This window comes from Hylobates moloch, unplaced genomic scaffold (genome assembly GCF_009828535.3).
Source record: "Hylobates moloch isolate HMO894 unplaced genomic scaffold, HMol_V3 SCAFFOLD_22, whole genome shotgun sequence".
NCBI lineage: Eukaryota > Metazoa > Chordata > Mammalia > Primates > Hylobatidae > Hylobates > Hylobates moloch.
This window is the reverse complement of record NW_026652297.1, coordinates 33,812,145-33,838,558: the sequence shown is the minus strand read 5'-3', so window position 1 is coordinate 33,838,558 and position 26,414 is coordinate 33,812,145. Positions and strand designations below refer to the sequence as shown.

Genomic DNA, 26,414 nt, shown 5'->3' with positions numbered 1-26,414 from the left:
ATCAGTAAGTTGAACTTTTTTATTGGCCAACTGTTTGCATTTCCTTTGTTAGAATTTTTTAATGTTAGTTCTTATTGAAAGAATATGTAAACATATATTTATTGTGTTTTTTAGCTCACTTAAAAGGGAAATGATTTTTCCCTATTAGTTTTTAAATTTGTATTTTAATGCTTAACAATAAGGTGTGGTTACAGTGTCTGAATTAAACATTTTTCTCAACATCAGCCTGTAGGGGTCTCTCTAAACCAAATTTTTGGAAATCAAGAAACTGATTTTAAGACTCTAAATTGTCTGTGACCCAGGGGCAGTCCCGGAGAGTTCACGTCGAAGTGAAGTCGGTGCAGGAATCTGGGACTTTACCACTGATGGAAGAATGTATACTGTCTGTTGGCATTGGATGTGTCAAAGTTAGACCGCTCAGAGCCCCCAGAACACATGAGACCTTCCATGTAAGTTTCTATACCTGTTATGTTCTTCTTGAAAGACAAAATCAGACCAGAGTGCCTTTTGGAACCTGTACGAAAACTGCTTTCTGTGAACAATTCTTTCCATGAATCTCTTTGTTTACCTTTGCTGTCTTTTTTTGTGTCTTGCATTTTCGTGGAATCACTGCATCGGACTGTATTACTGGTTTTGCCCTGGTGTAGGTGGCAAGCTGAGGGTTAAAACGTCTCAGCCTCCACAGATTCCACAGTGCCTGCTAGTGATTAACTCCTCAACATCACCCCACCCCTCTGGAGAAACCCCCTACTGGCTTGTAAAGTCTATTTGCCAGCAGGTGTTTGATTTCCCCTGGCGAGTGGGACTATAAACCCAGCAGGGAGAGCATTGCACTGGTTCCTGAAAAGGTCAAATGAGTGTGCTTCACTCTTCTGTGAGCGGCTCCAACTTCCTGACAACTGTAAAACCCAGAGTGAGGGTGTGGGTAGGTGGGAGATGAAATAGTATATTAATTCAATTGGAAAATATAAATTATGGGTAAGAGTCAGAATGTGTAGCATAGCCTGATTCTTGGAGAAATCAATAATTCAGTTCTATTAATGTGTTTTTTTCTTTTAGGAGGAAGAGGAAGACATGGACAGCTACCAGGTAATTTAGCACCTGTTAATCTCATCTCAAATAAGCATGATTAAAGTATATAATTACACATTCCTGGATCTGGCTATACTGTTATTTAAGGATTAAACAATTCATACTGATTTTTTTGTTGTTGTAAAGTAAAACAGAATAGGGAACATTGAGTGTTGTTTCATAGGCCGTAAAGTGTGTTAGGAGTGGGAAATCATTCATGACTGAGATCCTTTTCCAAACCTGGAGTTCCCCAGCCAGGCTCCCTGAAGATCCGTTTCTCTGGATGCTCTTCCCTGGACATTTTCTCTCCTGAGTGAGTCACTACTCGTTGCCCCTATTATAGTTGTCTCATTCTGAGCTTCAGTCAACACTAGGTGTTTTGCATTTTTTTTGTTTGTTTTTGTTTTTTTGTGTGTGTGACCCTGTTGCCCAGGCTGGAGTGCAATAGTGCGATCTCGGCTCACTGCAACTTCCCTCCTGCCCCAGCCTCCCAAGTAGCTGGGATTACAGGTGCACACCACCATGCCCAGCTAAGTTTTTGTATCTTTACTAGAGATGGGGTTTCACCATGGTGGCCCAGCTGGTCCCGAACTCCTGACCTTGTGATCCACCCGCCTTGGCCTCCCAAAGTGTTGGGATTACAGGCATGAGCCACCGCACCTGGCCGAATTTTGCATTTTTTAAGCAGATCTTTCTTCCCCACTTCCTGGAATCATACAGCATTTGGAATCTTTTTTTTTTTTTTTCCTTTCTTTTCTTTTCCTAACCTCCTGCAAGACTTTGTTTCTGTCTGTGCAGTTTCATCTGTTAGTCATCGTTCAGGACTGTCAGGGCTCTTTGGAGCCTGATTATGTCATCTGTGTAGTCACTTTCCTGGTTTTGCATCATTCTAATTTGATAGAAATGTCTGCTTTCCTATAAGTCGCTGATAAAAACACTGTATCAGATAGGGTTAAATACAGAGTCCTATGGCATAACAATAGAGAGTTTTTTCAAGCTGACATTAATCACTGTTCTTTGATGTGATATTTGAGTCCTCTGTGATTTCACTGAAGTAGATGCATCGCACGTTTCTCCATCTTGTCCACAACAATGTCATAGGCTATTTGGTTAAGTGCCCTAGTAAAGTCCAGACACACTATATCTGCAGCATTCCACTGACCTACCCAGTCTTGTAACCTTATTAGAAAAGGAAATGAGGTAAGATTGATATTCATGTAGGTGTTGACTGGTGGGTTGTTATTCTGTTGATGACAACCCCATCCCCTCTTTCCCCTACCTGTCGCCCCACAAAATGCACAAAAACAAGTGAGAGAAGCATTTACATGTTGTTGTCTTCAAGAGCCTATGTTGACATATAGAAAGTAGAAGTTACAAAAGTTGAAAGATTCTTCTGATTATGCTAAGGTATATAAATTGAAAGTGGTTTTTTGTTTGTTTTGTTTTGTTTGTTTTGGAGACAGAGTCTTGCTCTACCACCCAGACTGTAGTGCAGTGGAGTGATCTTGGCTCATTGCAACCTCTGCCTCTCAGGTTTAAGTAATTATCTTGCCTCAGCCTCCCAAGTAGTTGGCATTCAAGGTGAACACCACCATGCCCAGCTAATTTTTTTTTTTTTTGGAGATGGAGTTTTGTTCTTGTTGCCCAGGCTGGAGTGCAATGGCATGGTCTCGGCTCACTGCAACCTCTGCCTCCCGGGTTCAAGCGATTCTCCTGCCTCAGCTCCCAAGTAGCTGGGATTACAGGTACCCGCCACCACGCCTGGCTAATTTTTGTATTTTTAGTAGAGATGGGGTTTCACCATATTGGGGAGGCTGGTCTCGAACTCCTGACCTCAGGTGATCTGCCTGCCTTGGCCTCCCAAAGTGCTGGCATTACAGGTGTGAGCCACCGCGCCTGGCCAATTTTTTATATTTTGAGTAGAGACAGGGTTTCGCTGTGTTAGCCAGGCTGGTCTCAAACTCCTGTCCTCAAGTGATCCACCTGCCTCAGCCTCCCAAAGTGCTGGGATTACAAGTGTGAGCCGCCACGCCCAGCCATATTGGAAGATTATTGAGTCCTATTTATGGGTTTTAGCCAGCAAAGAGACCTTTTAGAAGATTTTTGTTGCAGGTGCTTAAAGCTCTACCTCCAAGCCATTAGAAATAAAACTGGTTCTGGATACGTGAGAATGCCCTTTCTGTTCTAGAAAATAATGCTTTAAATTCTGAAAATAGCTGTTTTGAATGATGGGTGCAGTCAACTGGTGGTAGCAATAAAGAAATTATTGTATACTACCTTACCTTTCCAAGGCATAGTAGAGTAAGGTGAGATAGAGCATCAGTTTCAGATAGATTATCTTGACATTACATTGAATATGATTTTCCTTGCTTGCTTCCAGGATCGAGATTTAGAGAGACTTCGTAGAAAATGGCTAAATGCATTAACAAAACGTCAGGAGTACTTGGATCAACAATTGCAAAAGCTTATCAGTAAACGTGGTAGGAAAAACAAATAGAATATTTTTCTCCTCTGCAAATCAATGCATAATTAATTATTCTCCCTTTGTAGCCACATCAGTTAAGAACCAGATGAACACATCAGTAATGGGGATGGCAGGAGCAGATGAGTGTTACTCTTTGTTTATGTCATATCCTTTACCCAGCTGTCATATCTTGGTGGAGGTCTTCCTCCCACTCCCCACAAAGAAAGAGAAAATACAGTGCAGAAAGCATACATGGTTCTTCAAAGATAACGTAAAGGAAGGTGGTAACTTTTCTTACCCAAAGGGCTCAAGTCCTCTGACTCTGGACCAGTCACTCTTGTGCGGTCCCTCTGTAGGCCTTCCAGGAACTGAAGATGGCCTCTCTGCAGGAGCCCACCTGACCTCTCTAGCTGTGGGTTAGTTTTTTATCACTGGGGAGCACTTGTGAGCTAATAATTGAAATATAGGCAAATCCAGTCTTTACGCAGGACAAAAAGATAAATGGCAAGTGAAGTTTTGGCATTGAATCCTCATTCTTGATGTTCTAGATAAAACAGAGGATGATGCTGACCGCGAAGCGCAGCTTCTGGAGATGCGGCTGACCCTAACTGAGGAGAGGAATGCGGTGATGGTCCCCTCTGCTGGCAGTGGTATTCCAGGGGCCCCAGCAGAATGGTATGAACCCTGTGGTGCATCTTGTGAGGTCTGAACGCTCACCAAGCCGCTTGCTTTTAGCTTGAATTTTGCGTGTGCTACGGTTAATGGAAGAGTCATAATAGCATGGGGGGAAATGTTGTTTAAATTAAAGGAACTGTTAAATTATTTTCATGAGTTGAATAACTATGGCCTAAAACTGTTTTATTAAATAATGTTGTTATTGGCCAAAGTCATTAAGATTTCTGAGAACTTAAATCAATATTTAATACCACTGCACTTAGCATTAAAAAAATAGTTAATATGTTAATTACTTGGGTCATTCCCTTAGAAGACTGTTCGGTCATAAGAAAATTGCATCTCCACGCGATTTTGGTTTTGGTGCTGGCTTAAACTGTACTGTCAGCAAATGTTCTGTGCTACTTTATAGAAATTAAAAATAGTAAATTTAGCCAGAGGGAGCCCTTAAGTATATCATTTTATAAGAAAGTAGGTTTAAACAAGAGAAGTTCACTATAAACAGGTAGAGTCTTACAAGGCTAAGTTCAAATGTCAGGGTATGAAGCAGCAGCTACAGTGGAGGCTTTGTGGCCTCTCTGTTTCTGGATTAGAGTAAAATCAGGGCCAGGGTTATTACCTCTTTGCCCTGTAACAGCCCTGAATGCCATTAAGGCTGTGTTCCTAGGTGCATGCCACTGAGAAAGTAACCTGATGCAGATGCCATTTGTTCTTCATGTTTTAGGACCCCAGTACCTGGGATGGAGACACACATTCCTGTTATATTCCTGGACTTAAATGGTAAGTTAGGAGGTGTGTTCTGAAGGCTTACCTCTGAAAATTTAGTGCCTACATAACATGTAGATTCCAACCAAGTGCATCGTGAGGCAATTCTGTCCCCCTAAGGCTAGAGCCAGTTTGACGTATGTCCATGTCTCCTGGTTGCAGATGGACTGATTTGTGTGTCATAGTCTCATGTTTATGACAGTAATAGGCATGCTTTACCATACTCCTCACCTCTCATCCCTGCAGCTCACGGTGCCATGTGGATGCTCTGCTCTCCTGGTGTTAGGATGGTAGCAGTGTTTTTCTGTACTGAAAATATTTTCTAATTTATTTTTTTTTTATTTTTTTGAGACAGAGTCTTGCTCTGTCACCCAGGCTGGAGTGCAGTGGTGTGATCTCAGCTCACTGCAACCTCCACCTCCCCGGTTGAAGCGGTTCTCCTGCCTCAGCTTCCCGAGTAGCTGGGACTACAGGCTTGTGCCACCACGCCCGGCTAATTTTTTGTATTTTTAGTAGAGACGGGGTTTCACCATGTTAGCCAGGATGGTCTCGATCTCCTGACCTCATGATCCGCCTCCTTCAGCCTTCCAAAGTGCTGGGATTACAGGCGTGACCCACTGCGCCCGGCCTCTTCTTTAATTCTTGGGGAAAGATTTCTCTCTGGAAAGGACGAATAACTAGCAACACTTATGAAGCATGTTTCCTTCTTGTGGTGTTTTCTTAGCATTATCTAATAAATATCTCACTTTTTCTAGGAGTTCTTGTGCCATTCATCCCTGTATTACCTGTTTTTTAAAAAAAAAAAAACTCATTTTTCTGTTTCCCACTCACCACCATGTAAAATATTTTGGGCCTGGATACATTTTACATATATTCTGCCGGTAGGAGTTCTGCCTGTAGGAGGGAAAATAGAAAATGGAAAGGTAGATTAAGGATCTAAAAATAAGTTAAAAGTCAGCAGTTAAATTCCTAACACATCTGCAGAACTATGTATTAACATTAACACTCCTTAATAGATGAGTGTGGATGTCCTCCGTGGTTTACTCCCACCTAGCTGACAGTGAGATGCAATCTCTGAGGCATTTAGGATCTCCTGCCACTTAGCTTATTTAAATGGAAGATTTTTCTATGCATAGAGTTAGAGAATCATACCAAATAATACAGCCACTGTCTGTTTGCCTGATGGGGGGTGGAAGGTGTTTGTTTTTTAATGTTTGCCACAAGTCCTTATCCTGCTGTGATGTTCTGAACTCGGCACCCGAGGGTGATTCTGGCCTGTTCTTCTGTTAGACTTCCTATGTAGGTGAGGTGCTTGTATTTGGGTGCAGGCAGGGATGTGCATAAGAAAGTGAAAGACAATAAGCTTAAGGAAGACATGTTAGTCTGGGCATTTGAGGGGATCATCAGGACTTTGGTCAGCATGGTACATGTTCTCAGTCCCCCCATGCCCACCTCCTAGAAAAGGAACTTTGGAGGTCTGCCCACGAGCTCCAGGTGAAGGGGAGTGGGGAGGGCCAGGCTCAGGCCTGAGGAGCCAGGGGGCCATGGTGCAGTCCTACCATTTCCAGCCCATGCAGCCAGTGGAACCTTCTGCTGAGTGTCGCTGTCAGGTGCCTGGAATCACCCTTGCTCATTTCTGACTCCTTCAGTGCACTAAATGGTAGGGAATTTGTGTTATAACCCGGTCACTGACATTGATGAGATGACCTTGGGTAACGTCTTAGGTATCTTGGTTTCATTTGCCTTCCCTATAAAATAAGGCATAAGTGTAGCAGATTGGATGAGATCATTTTTTGAGGCACTTTCTTATCTCTAAGATCTGTGAACTTTTAAGTGGTCATCTTCAGTGTCATGTAAGATTTCAGAGCAAAAAGCAAATGAAATTTGAAGCAGAAGAATTTTAATAATCACATTGAAATTTAGCTGGTACTGGTTATCCTTGAAAATGATCTCAGTATTTAATGGAACTTCTTTGCTTTTAGCTGATGATTTCAGCTCTCAGGATAATCTTGATGACCCAGAAGCTGGTGGATGGGATGCGACCTTGACTGGGGAAGAAGAAGAGGAGTTCTTTGAATTGCAGATTGTGAAGCAGCATGATGGGGAGGTAAGGAAAGTGTAACTTGGAACGATCAGATGAAAAGTGGTTTCCTTAACCTCTCCTCAAGCTTTTTGAAACAATTAATAAGGTAATCATGCCAGTGCATGTTTGTTTTTTAATGTTTGCCACAAGTCCTTATCCTGCTGTGGTGTTCTGAACTTGGCACCTGAGGGTGATTCTGGCCTGTTCTTCTGTTAGGCTTCCTACGTAGGTGAGGTGCTTGTATTACATTTCTCAAAATACATAAAGGAAAACCTTTCATCATGACTTCCAGAAGAATGGAGCTTGAACATCATATTACATCCATTCACCTTTTCCTTCCTTTCCTGGTAACTTGTACTGAGCTTGTGTGAGCAGTTCAGATCAGCAGCGGTCGGGAGCTTGAGGCTCTCTCTGTTCCTCAACCAGTGAGAGATGGAAGCAGGGGCTGCGAAAGTGCGTGGAGGTAAAATGGCACCAGGTTTGGGATTTGCTTTGGGATTTTTTTGTTTTGTTTTTGTTTTTAGATGGAGTCTTGCTCTGTCACCCAGGCTGGAGTACAGTGGCAGGATCTTGGCTCACTGCAGCCTCTGCCTTCTGGGTTCAAGTGATTCTCCTGCCTCAGCCTCCCAAGCAGCTGGGACTATAAGTGTGCGCCGCCATGCCTGGCTAATTTTTTTTTTTTTTTAGTAGAGATGGGGTTTCACCATGTTGGCCAAGCTGGTCTTCAACTCCTGACCTGAAGTGCTCACCTGCCTTGGCCTCCCAAAGTGCTGGGATTATAGGTGTGAGCCACTGCGCCTGGCTGGGATTTGCTTTGAAATCATTTTGTAAGGACTTTTTAATTTTTAAAAAAAATTTTTTTTTATTGAGATGGAGTCTCGCTCTGTTGCCTAGGCTGGAGTGCAATGGTGTGATCTCAGCTCACTGCAATCTCTGCCTCCTGGGTTCAAGTGATCCTCTTGCTTCAACCTCCCAAGTAGATGTGAGTACAGGCGCATCCCATCACGCCTGGCTAATTTTTGTATTTTTAGTAGAGATGGGGTTTCACCATGTTGGTCAGGCTGGTCTCGAACTCCTGACCTCAAGTGATCTACTTGCCTTGGCTTCCCAAAATGCTGGGATAACAGATGACAGACATGAGCCACCGCGCCCGGCCAGGATTTATTAAAAAGGAAAAGAATAGGTGAAACAATGTGGTGACATCTTGATTTTAATGGTTGAATCTGAGTGATGGGTATCTCACAGGAGTTTATTTTCTAATTTTGAGTATGTTTGAAAAATTAAGAAATATATTCAGGAAGGAAAGCTGATACGTGATATTTGAGGACACGTCATTACTTAATAGTGTCCCTAAGAAGCGAAACTTGAATCTTAGCAGTGAGGAGTCAGTCCGACACAGCGGCTGTGCATTTTATAGAATAGTGGGCCGGCACCCTTCCAGTTCAGCAGGGTCAAGCGTGATAAGGAAGGGCCAAGGAGCTATTGCAGATTAGAGTAGACTAGAGAAACGTGACAACTAAAGGCAGTGTGTGGTTCCGGGATGGGAAAATTGAAAAATTTGAATATGGATTCTATATTAAATAATAGTGTATTGCTGTTAAATTTCCTAGATGCGATATGCAACTTACTTGAAAATGGTTTAGCAAAAGTAATAATGTGTGTGTGTGAGTTGTGAGAAAAAGAAGCAAAAGTGGCCAAATGGTAGCAGTTGGTGCATCGTGATGAAAGGGGTACAGATCACTCGACTGAATTTTTCCAACTTTTCTTGACATTTGAGCATTTTTTAATACAAATTTTAAAAGTAAGCCAGCCAGGATCATCATGCTCTGTACTTTTCAGGCTAAGGTGATTGTGGCCACACTGTCACACTCCATTGTCTTTTCAGGGCAGCTGTGATACTAGAACTTTGCTGGTGACTGGCATGTGCCCTTTCAGCCTGAGCCAAGGTGGTTTCCTTGAAAGAGTTTTCATGTTTCTGGAGAAGAGAGAAATCTGTTTCCTCTCTGTCTTCTCTGCAGGCGAAAGCAGAAGCCTCCTGGGACTCCGCAGTGCACAGCTGCCCTCAGCTCAGCAAGGGCACGCCTGCGGATGAGCGGTTGTTCCTGATCGTGCGCGTGACGGTCCAGCTCAGCCACCCTGCTGACATGCAACTGGTGTTACGCAAGAGAATCTGTGTCAATGTTCACGGCCGGCAGGTTAGTCTTCAGTGGAAGAAACGACTCTAACCACAGTTGCAACCTGAGGGTAGGGCCGTGCAGTGCTTGCTCTTAACTTCTGTCCAAACAGGCTCCCAGAAGCACTGAGCTTTTCTTTTCCAGGTGACTGCTGCTGTCCTGTACCCATGCTTGCTTCAAGCCCCAGATATGTCACTTGCTCCTGGACAGTATTCTTACACTGAATCTTTCTTAGGGTAGATTCACAAATCATGGTTATTCTTTTGGGTACCACACAGCCCTGTCAAGGGCAAGGTCAGTGGTTTGGTTGTTGCCTTTTCATCTGGGCCCTGTCAAATGAGGAGTTTCCCTCTTACTCTGCTCTTTCCAGACTTTTTTTTTAAGACAGAGTCTTGCTCTGTTGCTCAGGCTGGAGTACAGTGATGCGATCATAGCTCACTGCAGCCGTCACCTCCTGGGCTCAGACGATCCTTCCACCTCAGCCTCCCCAGTAGCTGGGATCATAGGCGCGTGCCACCACATCCGGCTAATTTTTTGTATTCCTTGTGGAGACGGGGTCTCGCCATGCTGCCAGGGTGCATTCCAGACCTTTTACCTCTTGCAGTCTTTGATTTGTATATTTGGCTTTGAGATAAAAAGGTGAATAAGAAATGAGCCCAGTGCAGTGGCACGCACCTGCTTTCCCAGCACCTCAGGAGGCTGAGGCAGCAGGATTACTTGAGCCTAGGAGTTTGAGTCCAGCCTGGGCGATGCATCTCAAAAAACAAACAAAAAAGAAGTCTGTGTCCTTAAAGAGCCAAGTTGATCTGCGTAGGTAGATACGTAACAGGCAACTACTCTTGGCCTGAGCTGAGCACGTGGTGCAGGTCCTCATCACTTGTGGTGAGAATGCAGGTAAGAGAAGGAAGAATTCAGCCCCAGGGAGTCGGGGTGGTGGGGGCGCTTCAGAGAGCAGGGCAGCATTTGAACTGGGACTTAGAGAGGAAGGGCTTTGGCCAGGCAGAGCAGGAGGAGATGCAGCTCCGTGGATAGGAGGAAATACACATGCAGAGAGAGTGGGGAGGGTAGGGCAGGACGGGGCAGGATCAGGGACCGCTAGGAGCTCCATGTGCTGGGGGTCCTGCCTGTGCCAAGGAGCGTGGCTCTCGCATAGTTGGAGCTGGATTATGAAGGTCCATGTGCCATATGAAGGGGTTTAGTACAAAACTTCTAGGTAAGAATTTAAGGCCAGGTGTGGTGGCTCATGCCTGTAATCCCAACACTTTGGGAGGCCGAGGCAGGCGGCTCACCTGAGGTTGGGAGTTTGAGACCAGCCTGACCAACATGGAGAAACCCTGTCTCTACTAAAACTACAAAATTAGCTGGGTGTGGTGGTGGGTGCCTGCAATCTCAGCTACTCAGGAGGCTGAGGCAAGAGAATTGCTTAAACCTGGGAGGCGGAGGTTGCGGTGAGCCAAGATTGCACCATTGCACTCCAGCCTGGTCAACAAGAGTGAAACTCTGTCTCAAAAAAACAAACAAACAAACAAAAAAATTTCTTTCTGTTACTGGTTTTGCAAATATAAGGATTTGGGAGATTGCGTCTGGGGATCCTTTTAACTGTCTTATCTCCCTTTTTTGAGGCATTCTCAATACACTGACTAAAACCAGTACAGATGAAAATCTTTTCATTTAAAAGAGCACAGTCATGGTTGACAGACTCCTAGATGTAATCTCCACCCCTAAAAATTAATCTTTAGTTCTAAATGTCACACTGATATCAATCTTTGAAATGAAGACTGGTGGTAATGCTGTTAAAATTGCAGCTCTTTAGCTTGGCAATCCAACATCAATAAAATCCAGGTCACGGGGTTAGCTATAGATGTATATGGTGTGCTCCCATTCACTCTCTCTGTCTTCCTTTTCTCATAAGTCTGTGAGGGTTTGAAAAAGACACACTGCTCATGAGGAGCATTTTGAAGAGCGATTTTCCATTTCAGAATTAGACATCCTGGTTGCCAGGCCCTGGGACTGACCTGGCACAACCACCGGCCCTACAGGGTCCTTGACAGAAAAGGTACATTGTATAGTTGCCGCATGTCGCTTGGTTTTTGTTTCTATTGTAGGGAAATAGGTTGCCATATTTTTATTTTTTTCCTGGTTGAAATGATGTGGAAGTATTTTTAAGGCATGCCATTTTCTCTCTCAATTTCAGATATTTCATTCCTAAGAATGGTCATGTGGAAGGCTCTCTTCTTCTTTATAACAAGAATAGGACCTTCCACATGACCCTAATACACACATGTCGGCTTCACTAATTCCATACAAATGGAAAACCAAAAGGTAGGATAATAGTAGCATCTACATCTCCCTTCACCACCCCTAAGGACAGCGATCTCTATACCTTGACTTGTGTAATTAGCCTTGGCTCAGCACTGCAAGGCTAAAGTCAAGGGAGAGAAGTGATGACATAAATGGTCTCTCTGCATTCTGAGATGCTATATTCTTTTAAAAATGTAAAGATCATTGAATATGAAATAAATTACCATTAGGTAGGTTTGTGAAATGATGTATAAGACCAAATAGCTTGGCTTTGGTCTTTTCTTGGGGGCTTCACGTGTTTCTTTTGTTCCTTTTGCATGGGGAGAAAGCTCGGTGCCCATTTCATGTTCTCTCCCCTTTACCTTTGTTCCCTGATGGTATTCTGCTCTCATCCCTGCTCTCTTCAACCTCTGCAGGGTGTTCAGTCTTAACAGCATCTTGAAATGAGTCATCTATGCATTAATTCAACAGTTCAATTCCTAACTGTGCAAAGAGCGCAGTCAGCATAAACAATGACCGTGCACTCTTAAATCACTCCTCATAACGATCTTGCTTTGGTCAAGAATTTAATGCCTGGACTTGTCAATATTCATGGTACAAGATGTCCATCGTGCTGGGGAGAAAAAAAGCGTAAGCATCACCAGTCGTTGCTTCCATCTTAGTTAGAAGAAGGTCGTTTTATTGTGTGGAAGTCAACAAGCTTATATTTCTGTGGCATTTAAGCACCGTTTCATCCAGATGCCTACTGCCAGTTTACAGACTTGGTGGTCTGTATTTTTCCTATGTTGGTGTAGGACCTGTCACACATGGTGAGCATCTAATAAGTTGGTTTCGTACCATAGGACAACGTTGAGGAAACTGTACTTGGTGATTTCACTTGCTTATGTTGGAAACCTGCTCTGTTTTCTTTTGGTTAGAATGAACCAATATTTTCCATGCTGTCTTTTGTTAATGTAAACTCAATTTTTCAGGTGGGAAACCTTATCTTCTATTTTGTTTTTCTCTAGGGTTTTGCACAGAGTCTCCTAAAAAAGATGTCTCATCGAAGTTCTATTCCTGGCTGTGGAGTGACTTTTGAAATTGTCTCCAATATTCCAGAGGTGAAGGATTTACAATTTGCATTTACTAAAAATAAACACTTAAAAAGAGCCAACTCCCTGAAAAGTGACCTACTCATGACATACATATGAAGTGAAAGTGTATGTTTAGGGAAGCTGTAGATTTTTAGAGGAATTTTCTAATATCAATTCATAGTAAAATGTACTTGTGGCTTTCAAAGTTCTAGTTTTAGTATTTTGTTGAACTTTCTTTTGAAAAGCAAATCAACACCTTTTTACACAGAAGATGACAGAAGAGAAACATATTGTACCCAGGAAGGGAGGCAGCACAGCATAGAGATTCCAGCTGGATCCTGAAGTCAAACAGAAATCATGTTTCTGTTACTTATTAGCAGAGTGAACTTGCATAAATTACTCTGAGCCCATATTTTTTTTTTTCTTGTCAAATGGGGTTAGTGATACCTTTGCACAAAGTGTTTTTAAGGATCAAATGAGACAATGTGTACCAATTGTTGTGCATGTGCTAGAGAAAATGTTATTGCTACTATTGTTGTTACCATGATTATTATTTTATTCGTACTATTATTATTTCTCTTTCTGAACTAATTGAGATATTCAGAGGATTCAGAGAAGCAGAGCTTAAATTTATCCCTGGTACAAGCTTGATGGAAGATGTGGCTTATCCGTACTTCCTGATAGGTGATTCCTGAATTAGACATGTATTCATTCACCCAGGTACCAGCACAGCTGGGAAATGGGGCATCCCTTGCAGGGCCAGGAGAAGTGAGGGTCCTAAGGGAAGGACTCTGTGAAAAGAGAAAATTCCTTGTCCCACCCTCACCCTCAAAGAGGGGCTGTGGGCAAGGGGGTGGAGATTTCACTTCCTCAGGGTTGGAGAAGTGGGGGTGTGAGACATCAGAAGATGCCCCTCCTACCATGCCATCAACACCACCAGTTCCCGTCATTTCAGGGCTTAGGATTTGCGCATTGACACTGTTGAGTATTTGAACAATAGGTGAACAGTGTATATTTTAATACAGAGATCAGCTTTTTTTTTTTTTTTTTTGAGACTGAGTCTCGCTCTGTCCCCAGGTTGGAGTGCAGTGGTGTGATCTCAGCTCACTGCAACCTCTGACTCCCGGGTTCAAGTGATTCTCCTGCCTCAGCCTCCCTAGTAGCTGGGATTACAGGCACGTGCCACCATGCCCAGCTAATTTTTGTATTTTAAGTAGAGACAGGATTTCACCATGTTGGCCAGGATGCTCTCAATCTCCTGACCTTGTGATCTGCCCGTGCTGGGATTACAGGCGTGAGCCACCATGCCCGGCCAGAGATCAGCTTTTGGAAAAGAAAAGTATTACACAGTACTTAGGCTTTCTTTTAGATATCTTGTGTTGCAAAATGCTTTTGCCTCTCAAGTCATGTTGGATAGTAACTAGTTCTTTTCTGGATCTTTAAAGTGTTAGACTTGCATAGTAAATATTAACCATCTCATTATTTAATTTGGAGTTTGTAGAACATTTAAAAATTAAGCGTGTTTGCAGAGTTAGTCGTTAAACGGTCTTGGGTCTTTAATAGATTGCTCTGTGTGCTTCATTCACTCTTGTTTGTAAGATTTAAAACAAGTATACATCTATGTCTAGCTAGAGACTTACTGTTTACTTTGTGTATCTAAACATTTTCTATATTTTCCAGTTGTTTCGGATCTTGTCTCTGTAAATCTCTTGAATGCAGTTGAGAAACGGTGATGGCTATAGGAAACTGTTTTCATTTCTTCCTTTTCTCTCTCCATTTCCCCTCCCTTTTCCTTCTCTCCCACTTAGTTTCTTATGCCTTTTTAAAGTGCTTTTATTCTCCAGGCAATAGGGTTTTAAAAGGAAAGAAATATGGGGGGCGGGGGGCAGGGATCAGCTTGAAGATAAACATAACCTCATGTGATTGTGCTGTTAGTTAGCTAAACATCCAAGCTGGCAAACGTTGTTTCCACATCATCAAATCCTGATGATAAAGGCACAATGAAACATAAAGCTGATTGTGTAAAGACTAGACCTAAAAACAAAATAAAAAGATCCCTCAATAGGCAAGTTTCATCTAGACCTAAAAACAAAATAAAAAGATCCCTTAATAGGCAAGTTTCATCATGAAAAAGCCCCAAAAGTTCCTTGGGTTCGATATCACAGAAGTCATTAGGGCATCATGGCCAAAAGAAGTGGCCCAGGCCAGAGACAATTCCTTTCTCCTTATAAAATTAGGATAACGTCTGTTCCCTTCAGGCACTGAAAGTATTCTGTGTTGGGGTGAAAAGAATATCCTACCAGGAGACGGGAGACCTAAGTTTCTAGTCTTGACTCTTGCTAATTGTGTGGTCTTCCTCTTGTCATCTAGGAAATGAGGATGATTCCTTCTTTTCATGGTTATTACGAGGCTCAGATGAATTACTGTACAAGACAAAAGTTTTTGTGAACTTAAGCCGTCTTACGAATCCTCCCATATTTTATCTGTTCTAAGACTCATTTAAATTTTTAAAAGTATCTTTGAAGTAGAATGTGTCTTATAATTGATGGTATCTTAAAATTAACAGAGTTTGTTTTCCCCTCAATCTTGTTTAAAATATTTTGTCTTACAGTTGATGGCATTTAAGATGCAGTGGCATATGGATATACATTTTGTAGTTTTGGCATTATTATGAGAAATTTACAAGTGAATAAAGTATCTGATTTTCCCTGAGAACAGTAATTTGTTAAGAGCCCACTTTGCTTGAAATAAGTAAATACATTAATAAAGCCTCTTTCTGACTGTGCACCTCCCATTTGTATGCACAGCCAGCTCACATCCCAGGATTGGGGATGGGCTATACCAGAAAGCTCAGTGTAGGAGAACTTACCTAGATAACCTCTCGTTGGTCGGCTCCAGGCCTTTGGCCTCTGCCACTTGAGCAGAAGATTGAACCAATTATAGAAGCTGCCATGTTCTGAATATGTCAGCTACCCTGAGCTGCGTGGCGGCAGGCGCTGAAACCCTATGTCTACTATCTTCTCCCTACCGGGCCTCCTCCCCAGGAGGCAGTTTGATTCCCACCCCGTGTAGCATTCACCCCAGCCCCTCTTCCCTTTCTCTGTCCCTCAGGAGTTCCAGGGCGGGGGGTAATGTTCCTGAAATACTGTTTTTATGGTGGCTGCATTTCTGGCTGGTTAACAAAATCCTTTCTAACCAGTCATTGGTTTTTTGCAGTGGGAATGTAGTAGAGAACAGTTTTGTTGAGAATGCGCTGTGTTTCAGCTGTGCTGTGTTTAAATTAACCAGCCTTTCAAGTGGACCTAGTCACCAAATCACCTTTTCATTATTTCCTTGGAAAAATGCATTGGCGTTCCAAAGCTGACCTTAAAATGGAATTTTGGAATACGTTCTCTGTGTGTGTGTGCGCACGTGTACGTGTGTGTTTGTAGATCAAGAAGCTTTTATAATGTATAACTTTCTACTCCTCAGGATGCCCAGGGAGTGGAGGAACGGGAAGCATTAGCAAGAATGGCAGCCAATGTTGAAAACCCAGCTTCTGCTGACTCGGAGGCTTATATTGAAAAGTACCTCAGGAGCGTGCTGGCTGTAGAAAACCTCCTGACTTTGGATCGTCTGCGCCAGGTTAGCCAACCGTGTGGATAGGGCGGGCAGCAGAGGCCCTGATGCAGGCTGAATCTGTGTTTGACTCTGTAATTCACACTATTGTTGCACCTAACATTTGAAGAGTTCACTCTAATGAACTGTGAATAATCCAGTGATTGTAATTGGGTCATTCTGTCTTATGAAGTAACAGCCTTTATTTAATTTTAAAAATCTGTTTATGGGTACATAGTAGATATATGTATTTATGGAGCTCATGTGCTGTTTTGATACAGGCATGCAGTACGTAATAATCACGTAACAGCATTGTTTAAATAGCTAGGAATGTCTGCATAGATGGGGGATGCAAGTCTGCTGTACATGGTGTTGCTTTTGCAGTGTGTCTCTTACATGTCTTTTTCCTCTGTATGTTTTCTGATTCACAGGAAGTTGCGGTGAAGGAACAGTTAACAGGAAAAGGGAAGTTGAGCAGGAGGAGTATCAGTTCTCCAAATGTGAACAGAGTGAGTGTGTGGAACCAAGCTCTGTGCTGTGCCTGGGACTTCTCTCCTCTCCTCTTTTCTTGGGTAACTCTTCTCCACCCGTCAAACGCCATCTCCGAAACCCTTCCCTTGCCAGGACTGATGTCAGGGCCCCTGGTCTCCACCCCATTGGGTCTGTGCACCTCTGCCCCTGTTCCTACTAATATTTTAGGGGAAGTAGCAGTTAAGTACCTTTCAGGTGTTTCTTATCTTCCGATCACCACTGCCTAGCATAGACTGAGGTGTTCCGTGAATGTTTGTTGAACTAAACCCAAACTAGCCAAGGGCCCATGGCAAGCCAATGCCATTTTCTGGGCTTAAATTGTTTTTAAGTTGAGGAGGAGTCTGGATTAGGTTCACAAACCAGTAGTTCACAAGACAGCCAGGGTGGTGTCCATGCGTCAGATACATGGGGTTGTTTCATAACAATGGCTTCAGTTTATTGTTGTTTTTAAAAACATAGATATAATTTATGTGCATATTGAACATGGGAATAATCCTTCACAAAGAACTAGGCTCTTGGCCCCTTGATTTATTACTCTTTTCCTCATATTTGATGAAGATGTGGATATGAAAAATGACACTTTGCTCCTAACTTCACACCAAGAGGAGTTACAGCACATGCGCTGTGAGAAAGGGCAGATGACCTTGGCCTTAGTATCTGAGAGAGGAGAGAGAGCGATAGGAGTTTCATGCTGGACGCCACCAACCATCTCAGACATTTAGGAAGATCACTTTAACTCAAGGCAGATAACGTCTAATTTCTTCAGAAAATGTTATATTAAAATACACTGATATATGCAGAGATTCAATATTTGGGATCTGATAGTTGAAATAGTTTGTGAGTTTATTTACAGTTGCTACAAATACCCAGAGAAAGGAATCATAAGCTCAGGCCATGGTAGGATAACCAGTAACCTGGTATCTTTCACACAGAAGGGCTCACCCAGTGCGACATCTCTTGTTCACGTCCAGCCGGTTGTGACCTCAGTGTGAACTGAATATCCAGATCTTACAGAAATCTCTCATCTGAAAATTGTTCATAACCAATTCAATGTTTGTAATGTCCCAAAGACCACTAGTGTGCAGCCTTCGTCATGACAACCTCTCTGCTGCCACCCAACTTTGACGTTCGGTTGACTGGGTTGGCAAAGACTGGCATTGCCTAGACCACATTTATGTTCTGATGCATAAAGAACTAACCCCCCTTTCTTTCTTCTTCAGTTGTCTGGAAGCCGACAAGATCTCATTCCATCATACAGTCTAGGCAGCAACAAGGTAGGTGTTTTAACTATTTCTATCAATGTTTTAAGTCCCATTTCCCATTCAGCTTTCATCTTCTCAAATCTCAGGTTATTTTTGCAAGCCAGAATTTCCTCTGCTCATCTGTATTATGTGAAACTTACTGGAAAGTGTTTTAGAGTTCATTTCTTTTAATCTGCCAATTAAAATAAAGTTTATTAGACTATGACTACTGGGGTTGAAAAACAATTTTTCTGCTAAAGCTTGTACTTCTGTCTAAATTTTCTCTTCCTATTTCTGTCAGAAAAGGAACTCCAAATTAGATTTTTTTTTTTTTTGAGACAGAGTTTTGCTCTTGTCACCCAGGCTGGAGTGCAATGATGCAACCTCGGCTCACTACAACCTCCACCTCCCAGGTTCAAGCGATTCTCCTGCCTCAGACTCCCAAGTAGCTAGGATTATAGATGCGTGCCACCACGCCCAGCTAATTTTTATGTTTTTAGTAGAGATGGGGTTTCGCCATGTTAGCCAGGCTGGTCTCAAACTCCTGACTGCAGGTGATGCACCCGCCTCAGCCTCCCAAAGTGCTGGGATTACAGGGTGAGCCACTGCACGCGGCCCAAATCAGATTTTTGTAGTGAAGTACTGATGTATGATGATTGAAAATGTATGAGGAATAAGAAAATTATATCAAAATGTTAACATTATTTGTGAGAAGAAAGAAAAACAAGGGAACAGAAATTTTGTTCGCTGGAATTTATTTACATGTAGTAGAGCCTTCCCTGTTTAGCAGAGTTTTAAGCATGGAGAACTCATTCTTTTTAAAAAAGGTTAGCACTCCTTGAAACCGTCTTACCTGGGCACCACACATCATAGTTTGTGCCTGTCACTTTTGAGGGGTCTGGTTAGATGTTGGCACTGCCATCTGTGTGCAGCATGCCCCATGTTGCTTTGCAGCCCTTGAGGAGGTCAGTAGTGGCTGTGGTCTTATGAGATGGTCTGATGTGAGGGAGTCATTTTCAAATCTACAAGGCAGTGTGACAGAGACAGACAGAAGATTGGCTGCTTCATGATAATTCTTAAAGCTGGGTGGGGTTCATTATGCTATTCCTATTGTTAATTATTCTACACTTTGCTTTTGTGTATGTTTGACATTTTCCTTACAAAAACTTAAGAACCATGAAGATGAAGTTGATGCATTAATTAGATTGCGTTTTGTTGTTTTTGTTTTTGTTTTTGAGACAGAGTTTCGCTCTTGTTGCCCAGGCTGGAGTGCAATGGCAGCATCTCAGCCCACTGCAACTTCTGCCTCCCAAGTTCAAGCGATTCTCCTGCCTCAGCCTCCCCAGTAGCTGGGATTGCAGGCATTCGCCACCACGCCTTGCTAACTTTTGTATTTTTAGTAGAGATGGGGTTTCACCATGTTGGCCAGCCTGGTCTTGAACTCCTGACCTCAAGTGATCTGTCCGCCTTGGCCTCCCAAAATGCTGGGATTACAGACGTGAGACACTGCTCCTGGCTGTAGACTCTTTTTTAAGATCTAGATTATTAGGAGTTTGCCTACACTATGATACATGTATATGTTTATAGACATACAAATTGCTGTCCAGCTTATCTGTTCACTGAAGCCCTGCGTGGACACGGGTTTCTGTAAGTGTGCTGAAGTTTAATGCTTGTACTCTGCCAGTGATAGGTTTGATTAGCTGTAGCTTAGCATCACTTGTGATTACCTGAAGAGAGCAGAGTTTTTGAAAATTGATAATGTAAGTAAAATATCTTAAGGAAAATATAAGAAAAACATGACTTCCTGTGCTTTTGTGGGAAATGCATCTAACCCAAATCTCCAATTATAAGTTCCTTGAAAGGGGTGGCCAAAATTATTCTGTTTTTCTTCTGTTAAGAAAACTCTGGCTAGGCCTGTAATCCCACCACTTTGGGAGGTTGAGGCAAGTGGATCACCTGAGGTCAGGAGTTCGAGACCAGCGTGTCCAACATGGTGAAACCCTGTCTCTACTAAAAATACAAAAATTAGCTGGGCATGGTGCCAGGCGCCTATAATCCCAGCTACTCGGAAGGCTGAGGCAGGAGAGTTGCTTGAACCTGGAGGCAGAGGTTGCAGTGAGCCGGGATCGTGCCACTGCACTCCAGCCTGGGCAACAGAGCAAGACTCCGTCTCAAAAAAAAAAAAACAAAAAAAAAACTCTGCCTAGTTTCCTTATTTTAAATGGATACAATAACAGAAAATAATAGAATCTACTTCAAAGAAAAGTACTGTCTCTCACGTACACCAGAAAAATAGAACAAAGGAGCAGAGACGCGATTAGAACCGAGCCAGGGCACGGCAGAGGGCGTAGACCCCCCACTGGCTTCACACAGGGCTCACAGGAGGCTGCAGGGCGGAGGCCGTTCTTAAGCCTCCCCCTGAAGGATGACACTGAGGTCCACACAGGCAGGGAAGGAGCTGAAGGAACACTGTGAGCAGAAGGATCTGTGTGAACGAAGGCTTGGGGATGAACCAGCTTGCTGTGTTCTTGACAGTACTGCGGTGGGAGTCAAGCTCAGGGTGTATGGGCCGGGTGCGGTGGCTCATGCTTGTAATCTCAGTAGTTTGGGAGGCCCAGGTGGGAGGATGGCTTGAGCTCAGCAGTTTGAGACCAGCCTGGGCAACATAGGGAGTCCCTTTGTCTGCAAAAAAAAGTTTAAAAAATTAGCCAGGCATAATGGCTTATGCCTGTAATCCCAGCTACTCGAGGCTGAGGCGGGGGACGATCACTTGAGCCCGGGAGTTTGAGGCCACAGTGAACTATGATTGCACCGTTGCACTCCAGCCTGGGTGACAGAGAGAGACCCTGTCTTCCAAAAAAAAAGGAAAAAAGAAAAGGAAAAAAAACCATCCTGGCTAACACAGTGAAACCCCATCTCTACTAAAAGTACAAAAAATTAGCGGCGAGTGCCTGTAGTCCCAGCTACGCGGGAGGCTGAGGCAGGAGAATGGCGGGAACCCCGGGGGGCGGAGCCTGCAGTGAGCCGAGATCGCGCCACTGCACTGCAGCCTGGGCAGCAGCGAGACTCCGTCTCAAAAAAAGAAAAAAAAAGTAGAGGGAGTCTGTGGGCAGAACCCAGAGAGGCGGGGCCTTATTTTTGGCATCTTGACGTCATGTCCAAGGAAGGGCAGGGGAGTTGGACATCATGGAAGGACTTGAAAACAGAGCAGTAACATGGCCACATGTGAATTAAAAAGTTTGTTTTAATGGTCCAGCTGAGCCCCACCCCGTCCCTAGCTGTGGTGTGTAATTTTGCATTAGGAACCTATATGGTACAAATGTATGCAGTTATCAATGCAAACACAGGGAAAGATGGTTTTGAGTTGGAGAGTGGAGGGACCGGTTAGGGGAGAAATAGCCAGAGAGATGAGGAGAGACACAGATGGGTTGGAGAGGGGGACTCTAGAATCCTGCAGAGGCCAAGTACGTGAGGGGCTGGAGTGAGGGGACTTGGGTGACATCGGGTTTTGGACAGCAGTGTATAGGTCCGAGAGATGAACTATAGGGCAGGCTTGGGGAGGAAATGATTCAGTTCCATTTTCGAGGGTCTCAGGTGTCCGAGTTGAAGCCAGGTTTGGGAGCCTGAGGGGATAGTGGGGACAGTGTGGGGCCAGGTTGGCTGGGGAGCGCCAAGGCAGTGGTGACACTTAGGGCCATGGCACTGAGGTGGTGGCGCCAGGGAGGAATGAAGACAGGGCCAAAGGAGTCTCAGAAGTCCGGGGGAGGAGTGTTTTAGGAAGGACTCCATCCACATGCTTCAGAGACAGCATGGGGTGAGGATGGAGGAGAGCATTTCAGGTGCGATGCTGCAGGGCTCATTGTGTGCCTGTGCAAGGTGCCTTCCGTGGAGGGCTGGGGGTTAGCAGGACAAATCGTATTAGGCAAATAACTGTGATGTCACACAGTTGTGCTAATGCTTCTGGACCTTCCTACTTTTGGTTCTTGGTTCCTTGGGGTCCCCGAGTAACTTAGTGAGGACGTGGGAAGCGAGAGGAAGGTGGTTAGGTTCTAAAGACAAACTCATAGTTTGGCCTAATAATACTTGGAATGAGGCCAGCCTGCTTCCCATTCCTCTATTTGTCGATGTCCCTACATATGAAAAGTGGAATTGTTTTTGCTGAACTCCACCAAGATTGAATTGATGAACTAATCTTAAAAAAATAGTTTGCTTAACTATTCCAAATGCGAAATTCACCATAGGGCCTAAAATAAATCACTCTTGGGATAAGTCTTTCAATTAAAAATATAAAATATGATCCCTGATTGAAGTAGTATTTCTATTTATTGCTATTGGGTGTTTCATCATTATTGTACAGATATTTTCTGTAGGTATAATTAAACCTTAGCAGGCTTTTTATGACTGTTTGCCAAGACTGGCTGAAGTTGAGGTGCAGGATGAATTTCGGCGTGTCGTTGGTCTTTCCACCCCAGAGTCAGCTGTACATTGAGGTCTTTTGCAATCCGACAAACGCTGTTGAGACAAAATCTTTTTTGTTGTTGTTGTTGGTTTTTTTTTTGTTTGTTTTTTTTTTTTGAGATGGAGTCTCGCTCTTTCGCCCAGGCCAGACTGCAGTGGCGCTGTCTCGGCTCACTGCAAGCTCCGCCTCCTGGGTTCATGCCATTCTCCTGCCTCAGCCTCCCGAGTAGCTGGGACTACAGGCGCCCGCCACTGCACCTGGCTAATTTTTTATATTTTTAGTAGAGACGGGGTTTCACCGTGTTAGCCAGGGTGGTCTCGATCTCCTGACCTTGTGATCCGCCTGCCTCGGCCTCCCAAAGTGCTGGGATTACAGGTGTGAGCCACCGCGCCCGGCCAACAAAATCATTTTTATTTCCAAAGTTATTTTAGGAGAAATTTTATTTTTAAGAAGTCAGTAAGGTTGTATGTTTGTCATCTTTTGATTGGAGTTTTTGAAAAATTAAGATTAGTCAATAGTGTGAACAAATACCCAGTTAGCAGAATTGAATTTTGTGTTGGCTCCATCGCCTTCCTGAAAGCCGTGATGGTTTCACGCAGCCCTGGGAGGAGCTGCCAAGCATGAGTCACTCCTCTTCCAGCTGCAGTGAAAGCTGCCTTTGGACCCGAAATGTCACTGGCCCTTCTCGTTATTTACCTTTTTGTCACTTTCCTGATCAAAACCAGACTCATTCCCAGAAAACCCAAAGAATTTGTATTTGGCAGAGGAGCAGGAGTGGGAAAAACTGCAAGGGTCCCTGGGGACCAAGTCAGGCCCTCCCCGGAGCCTCCAGTGTTCTTACCTTGTCCACTTTGCCCCGAGCATGGTGCTGGCTACCACTGACTTCAGTATCGACTAGGATTTTATCTCTTTGAGTCCGCCTGCGAGGACAAATGTGCCCTAATGGCAATAAAGCTGGGTAAGGATACAAAACAAAGCCAGCTTCCCTCTTGTGTAACTGTATCATGGCTGATTCTGAAGTGTGGTAGACATGCAGGATGTTGGAGACAGATCAGAGATTTATCTTTTTCGATTTCAGGTGGAGGGGTGTAGATTACTGGAGAAGTAAAACAGGGATATCATACTCTTTCACTTTTAGACCTGAGTTACTGAGAGAGCCAGAAGTTCCAGCGTCCTGCAGAGTCCTTTTTAGTCCATGGTCCTGAGTTCATCTCCCTGTGAAGTACATTCAACTGGGTTGCTTCATTTTTCTTTTTTCTTTTTTTTTTTTTTTTTTTATCTACCCCAACATTTTAGTAAAGGGAAGATAACTCTAGGACAGCTAAGCATATACAATGTATTGGGAAGATAGTCATTGCATTGTCCCTGAGGAACAGTGTTTGTAGCCGGACCCTGAACCACAGGTTTCACCTCTGTCAAGAGGATGGAGGTGTAGTGCAGGAGAAAAATCGAGTGAGTAATTCCAGTGGAGCGTTTCCGCAGAGATCCGTAGGCTTCAGCTGGAGGAGGGAAGCGCATGGTACCCAGTTTAGCATCCGCATTGGTTGCTCCCTCTGAAGCAGAGCCTCTTCCACCCCAGCACGATTTGAGGTCCCTGTCTCAGGACAGTGGGATCAGAATAGGTGGGGTTGGAGGGGAGCATGTGAGGTTCCTCAAAGGTTAAGATGACTGTTCAGGTAGAGGGCAGAGTGAGCCGTGTCTCTGTTTGTCATGCTCTGCAGGGCTGGCAGGATCTATGCATTGTGTATCTTTCAATGTTCTCACTTTCAGTATTTGAGTAAATGATATGGAGTTACTGTTCTGTTCTGATTGGGTAGTGCCTGCTGGGAAGAACTGCCCCTGAAGCCATCGGGGCCTGGGTGTGCCCTTGGGGAAGAGGTGGCACCTCCATGATTTGTCGCTGGCCCAATTCTACGTCAGGCAGCCCCGGTGCCGACTCCAGATCAGCGGCTTAGTTTTCCTTAGGGACAGACCACAGCCATATCAGCTGCCAAACAAAGAAAATCTAAAATGTGAAACTAAATACTCTCAAATTAAGTAAGTTGTCTTCAGAATAGCCATGTGTGAGCTCACCACTGTACACAAAACAGGTGGCTTTTCTTCCTCTGAGAAACTCCATGGAGGGCTGATCTTAGTGTTCAGTCACCTGATGGTGATATCCCGGGGTATACAAGGCCACAGCTTCCCAGACAGATCATAAAATGTGAATGCAAAAATTAACAAAACATTCAAGTATGTAAATCAGCGTGTGATTCATGGGGATGCCAGCGCTCCTCCGCTGAAGTATTTCAGAGCTTACATTCTCGATGATCACGTGTTGCTGTCTCCCTTGTTCTCCTTGCTTCCTAATCAATCCTGACCATCACACCATTTTTAAAAAGGATACCAAGTGCTGAGAGAGTTCCTAGGGAAAAGTGGCATTCTCTGAGGTGCACAGGACCCAGATCATTTAGGGCTTATTGATTTTTATGATTAGTACTTAGGTTGCTGCTAAAAGCAGATGGGTTTCCAATACATTTCTGAAACCTAAGAGGCCCTTCCTCCACAATCCATCTTCAAGAGCAGTGGAGAACTCACTGTCCCCATTCCGCTGATCAGGCAATTAGTAAAGAAAACTTGCCAGGCGTGGGGGCTCACGCCTGTAATCTCAGCACTTTGGGAGGCCGAGGCGGGTGGATCACCTGAGGTCAGGAGTTCGAGACCAGTCTGACCAACATGGAGAAATCCCCCCCCCCCCATCTCTACTGAAAATACAAAATTAGCCGGGCATGGTGGCGCATGCCTGTAATCCGAACTACACGGGAGGCTGAGGCAGGAGAATTGCTTGAACCCAGGAGGTGGAGGTTGCAGTGAGCCGAGATTGCGCCAATGAAACTCGGTCTCAAAAAAAAAACAAAAAAAAACCTTGAGTTAATCGTTAGGATTATTCATCTGTGCAGCACTAGCTCAAACTCATATTACACACAATTATTAAACTCCAGTGGTAAAGAAGTCAGTGATTATCAGGGGATCAAAGGAAACTTAAAGCATTTAAAAGATTTACGTCTCATCTCTTACCAGTTTTAGTACAAGCAACATTTGGGGTTTATTTCTTCCCTAGATAGGGCTGAAGTTAAAAGTGTTTTGATGATATCACTGTTTTTATGGCTCACCATGAATTTTGGAATGGTCTTTTAATCCATCAACTGATGAAATGTCTTTAATGGGAATTTACAAATAAGTTGAGAATACAATAAAATTTGATAATTCAGAGACTTCCATCATTGAGAATTTGTAATTATTTGACTTGGGTTTGACTGTAATTTATCTTTAATATCTATTTAAAATGAGAGATTTGGTAATATTTACTGTTATGCACTATATGTGAGTCAGTGGAAACACAGTCTGGGAGTAGAGAGAAGAGACACCCCCTGACTCTAGAGTTGTTCGTGGGTTTCTGTGGAGAACTGAATGAAAGAGGGTATCTTGAGGCAAAAGAGCAGAAGTGGTCTCAAAGCAGAACCAAAGGGAGAATTGCAGAAGGAATATATCTGTATTCTGTGAGAGGCAACAGGATGCAGAGTAGAAAACATGTTAGGACAGAGCTTAATGGGAGACTGTAAACTGCAGAATGGAGGGGCTGTCCAAATGTGTGTGTGTGGGGGGTATCATTATTTTTGTTGTTGGGGAAATTAATAAAATAAGCAGGATGACAAGTAGAAGAAAAGTGCTGGTCAGGCATGGTGGCTCACACCTGTAATGCCAGCACTTTGGGAGACCAAGGCAGGAGGATTGCTTGAGGCTGGGAGTTTGAGTATGAGCAACATAGTGACATCCCATCTCTACAAAAGTAATAAAAAGATTAGCCTCATGTGGTGGCATGTACCTGTAGTCCCCACTGCCATGGAGGCTGAGGCGGGAGAATTGCTTGAGTCTAAGAGTTGGAGGTTACATGCGCTATGATGGTGCACCCCTGCACTCCAGCCTGGGTGACAGAAACTCTG

General features: G+C 43.7%; 1 protein-coding gene across 1 annotated transcript in view; it reads left to right on the top strand.

Annotated features, from left to right (window-relative positions):
- KIF13B (kinesin family member 13B) overlaps positions 1-26,414 on the top strand; it is a 126,875-nt gene that overhangs the window by 63,177 nt on the left and 37,284 nt on the right. The window contains exons 22-32 of the mRNA XM_032143565.2: positions 303-449; positions 1,060-1,089; positions 3,452-3,551; positions 4,084-4,210; positions 4,932-4,987; positions 6,955-7,079; positions 9,074-9,250; positions 12,538-12,630; positions 16,075-16,227; positions 16,632-16,709; positions 17,952-18,005. Coding sequence (XP_031999456.1) covers positions 303-449; positions 1,060-1,089; positions 3,452-3,551; positions 4,084-4,210; positions 4,932-4,987; positions 6,955-7,079; positions 9,074-9,250; positions 12,538-12,630; positions 16,075-16,227; positions 16,632-16,709; positions 17,952-18,005 — 1,140 coding nt within the window. The remainder of the gene's footprint in view (positions 1-302; positions 450-1,059; positions 1,090-3,451; positions 3,552-4,083; positions 4,211-4,931; positions 4,988-6,954; positions 7,080-9,073; positions 9,251-12,537; positions 12,631-16,074; positions 16,228-16,631; positions 16,710-17,951; positions 18,006-26,414) is intronic.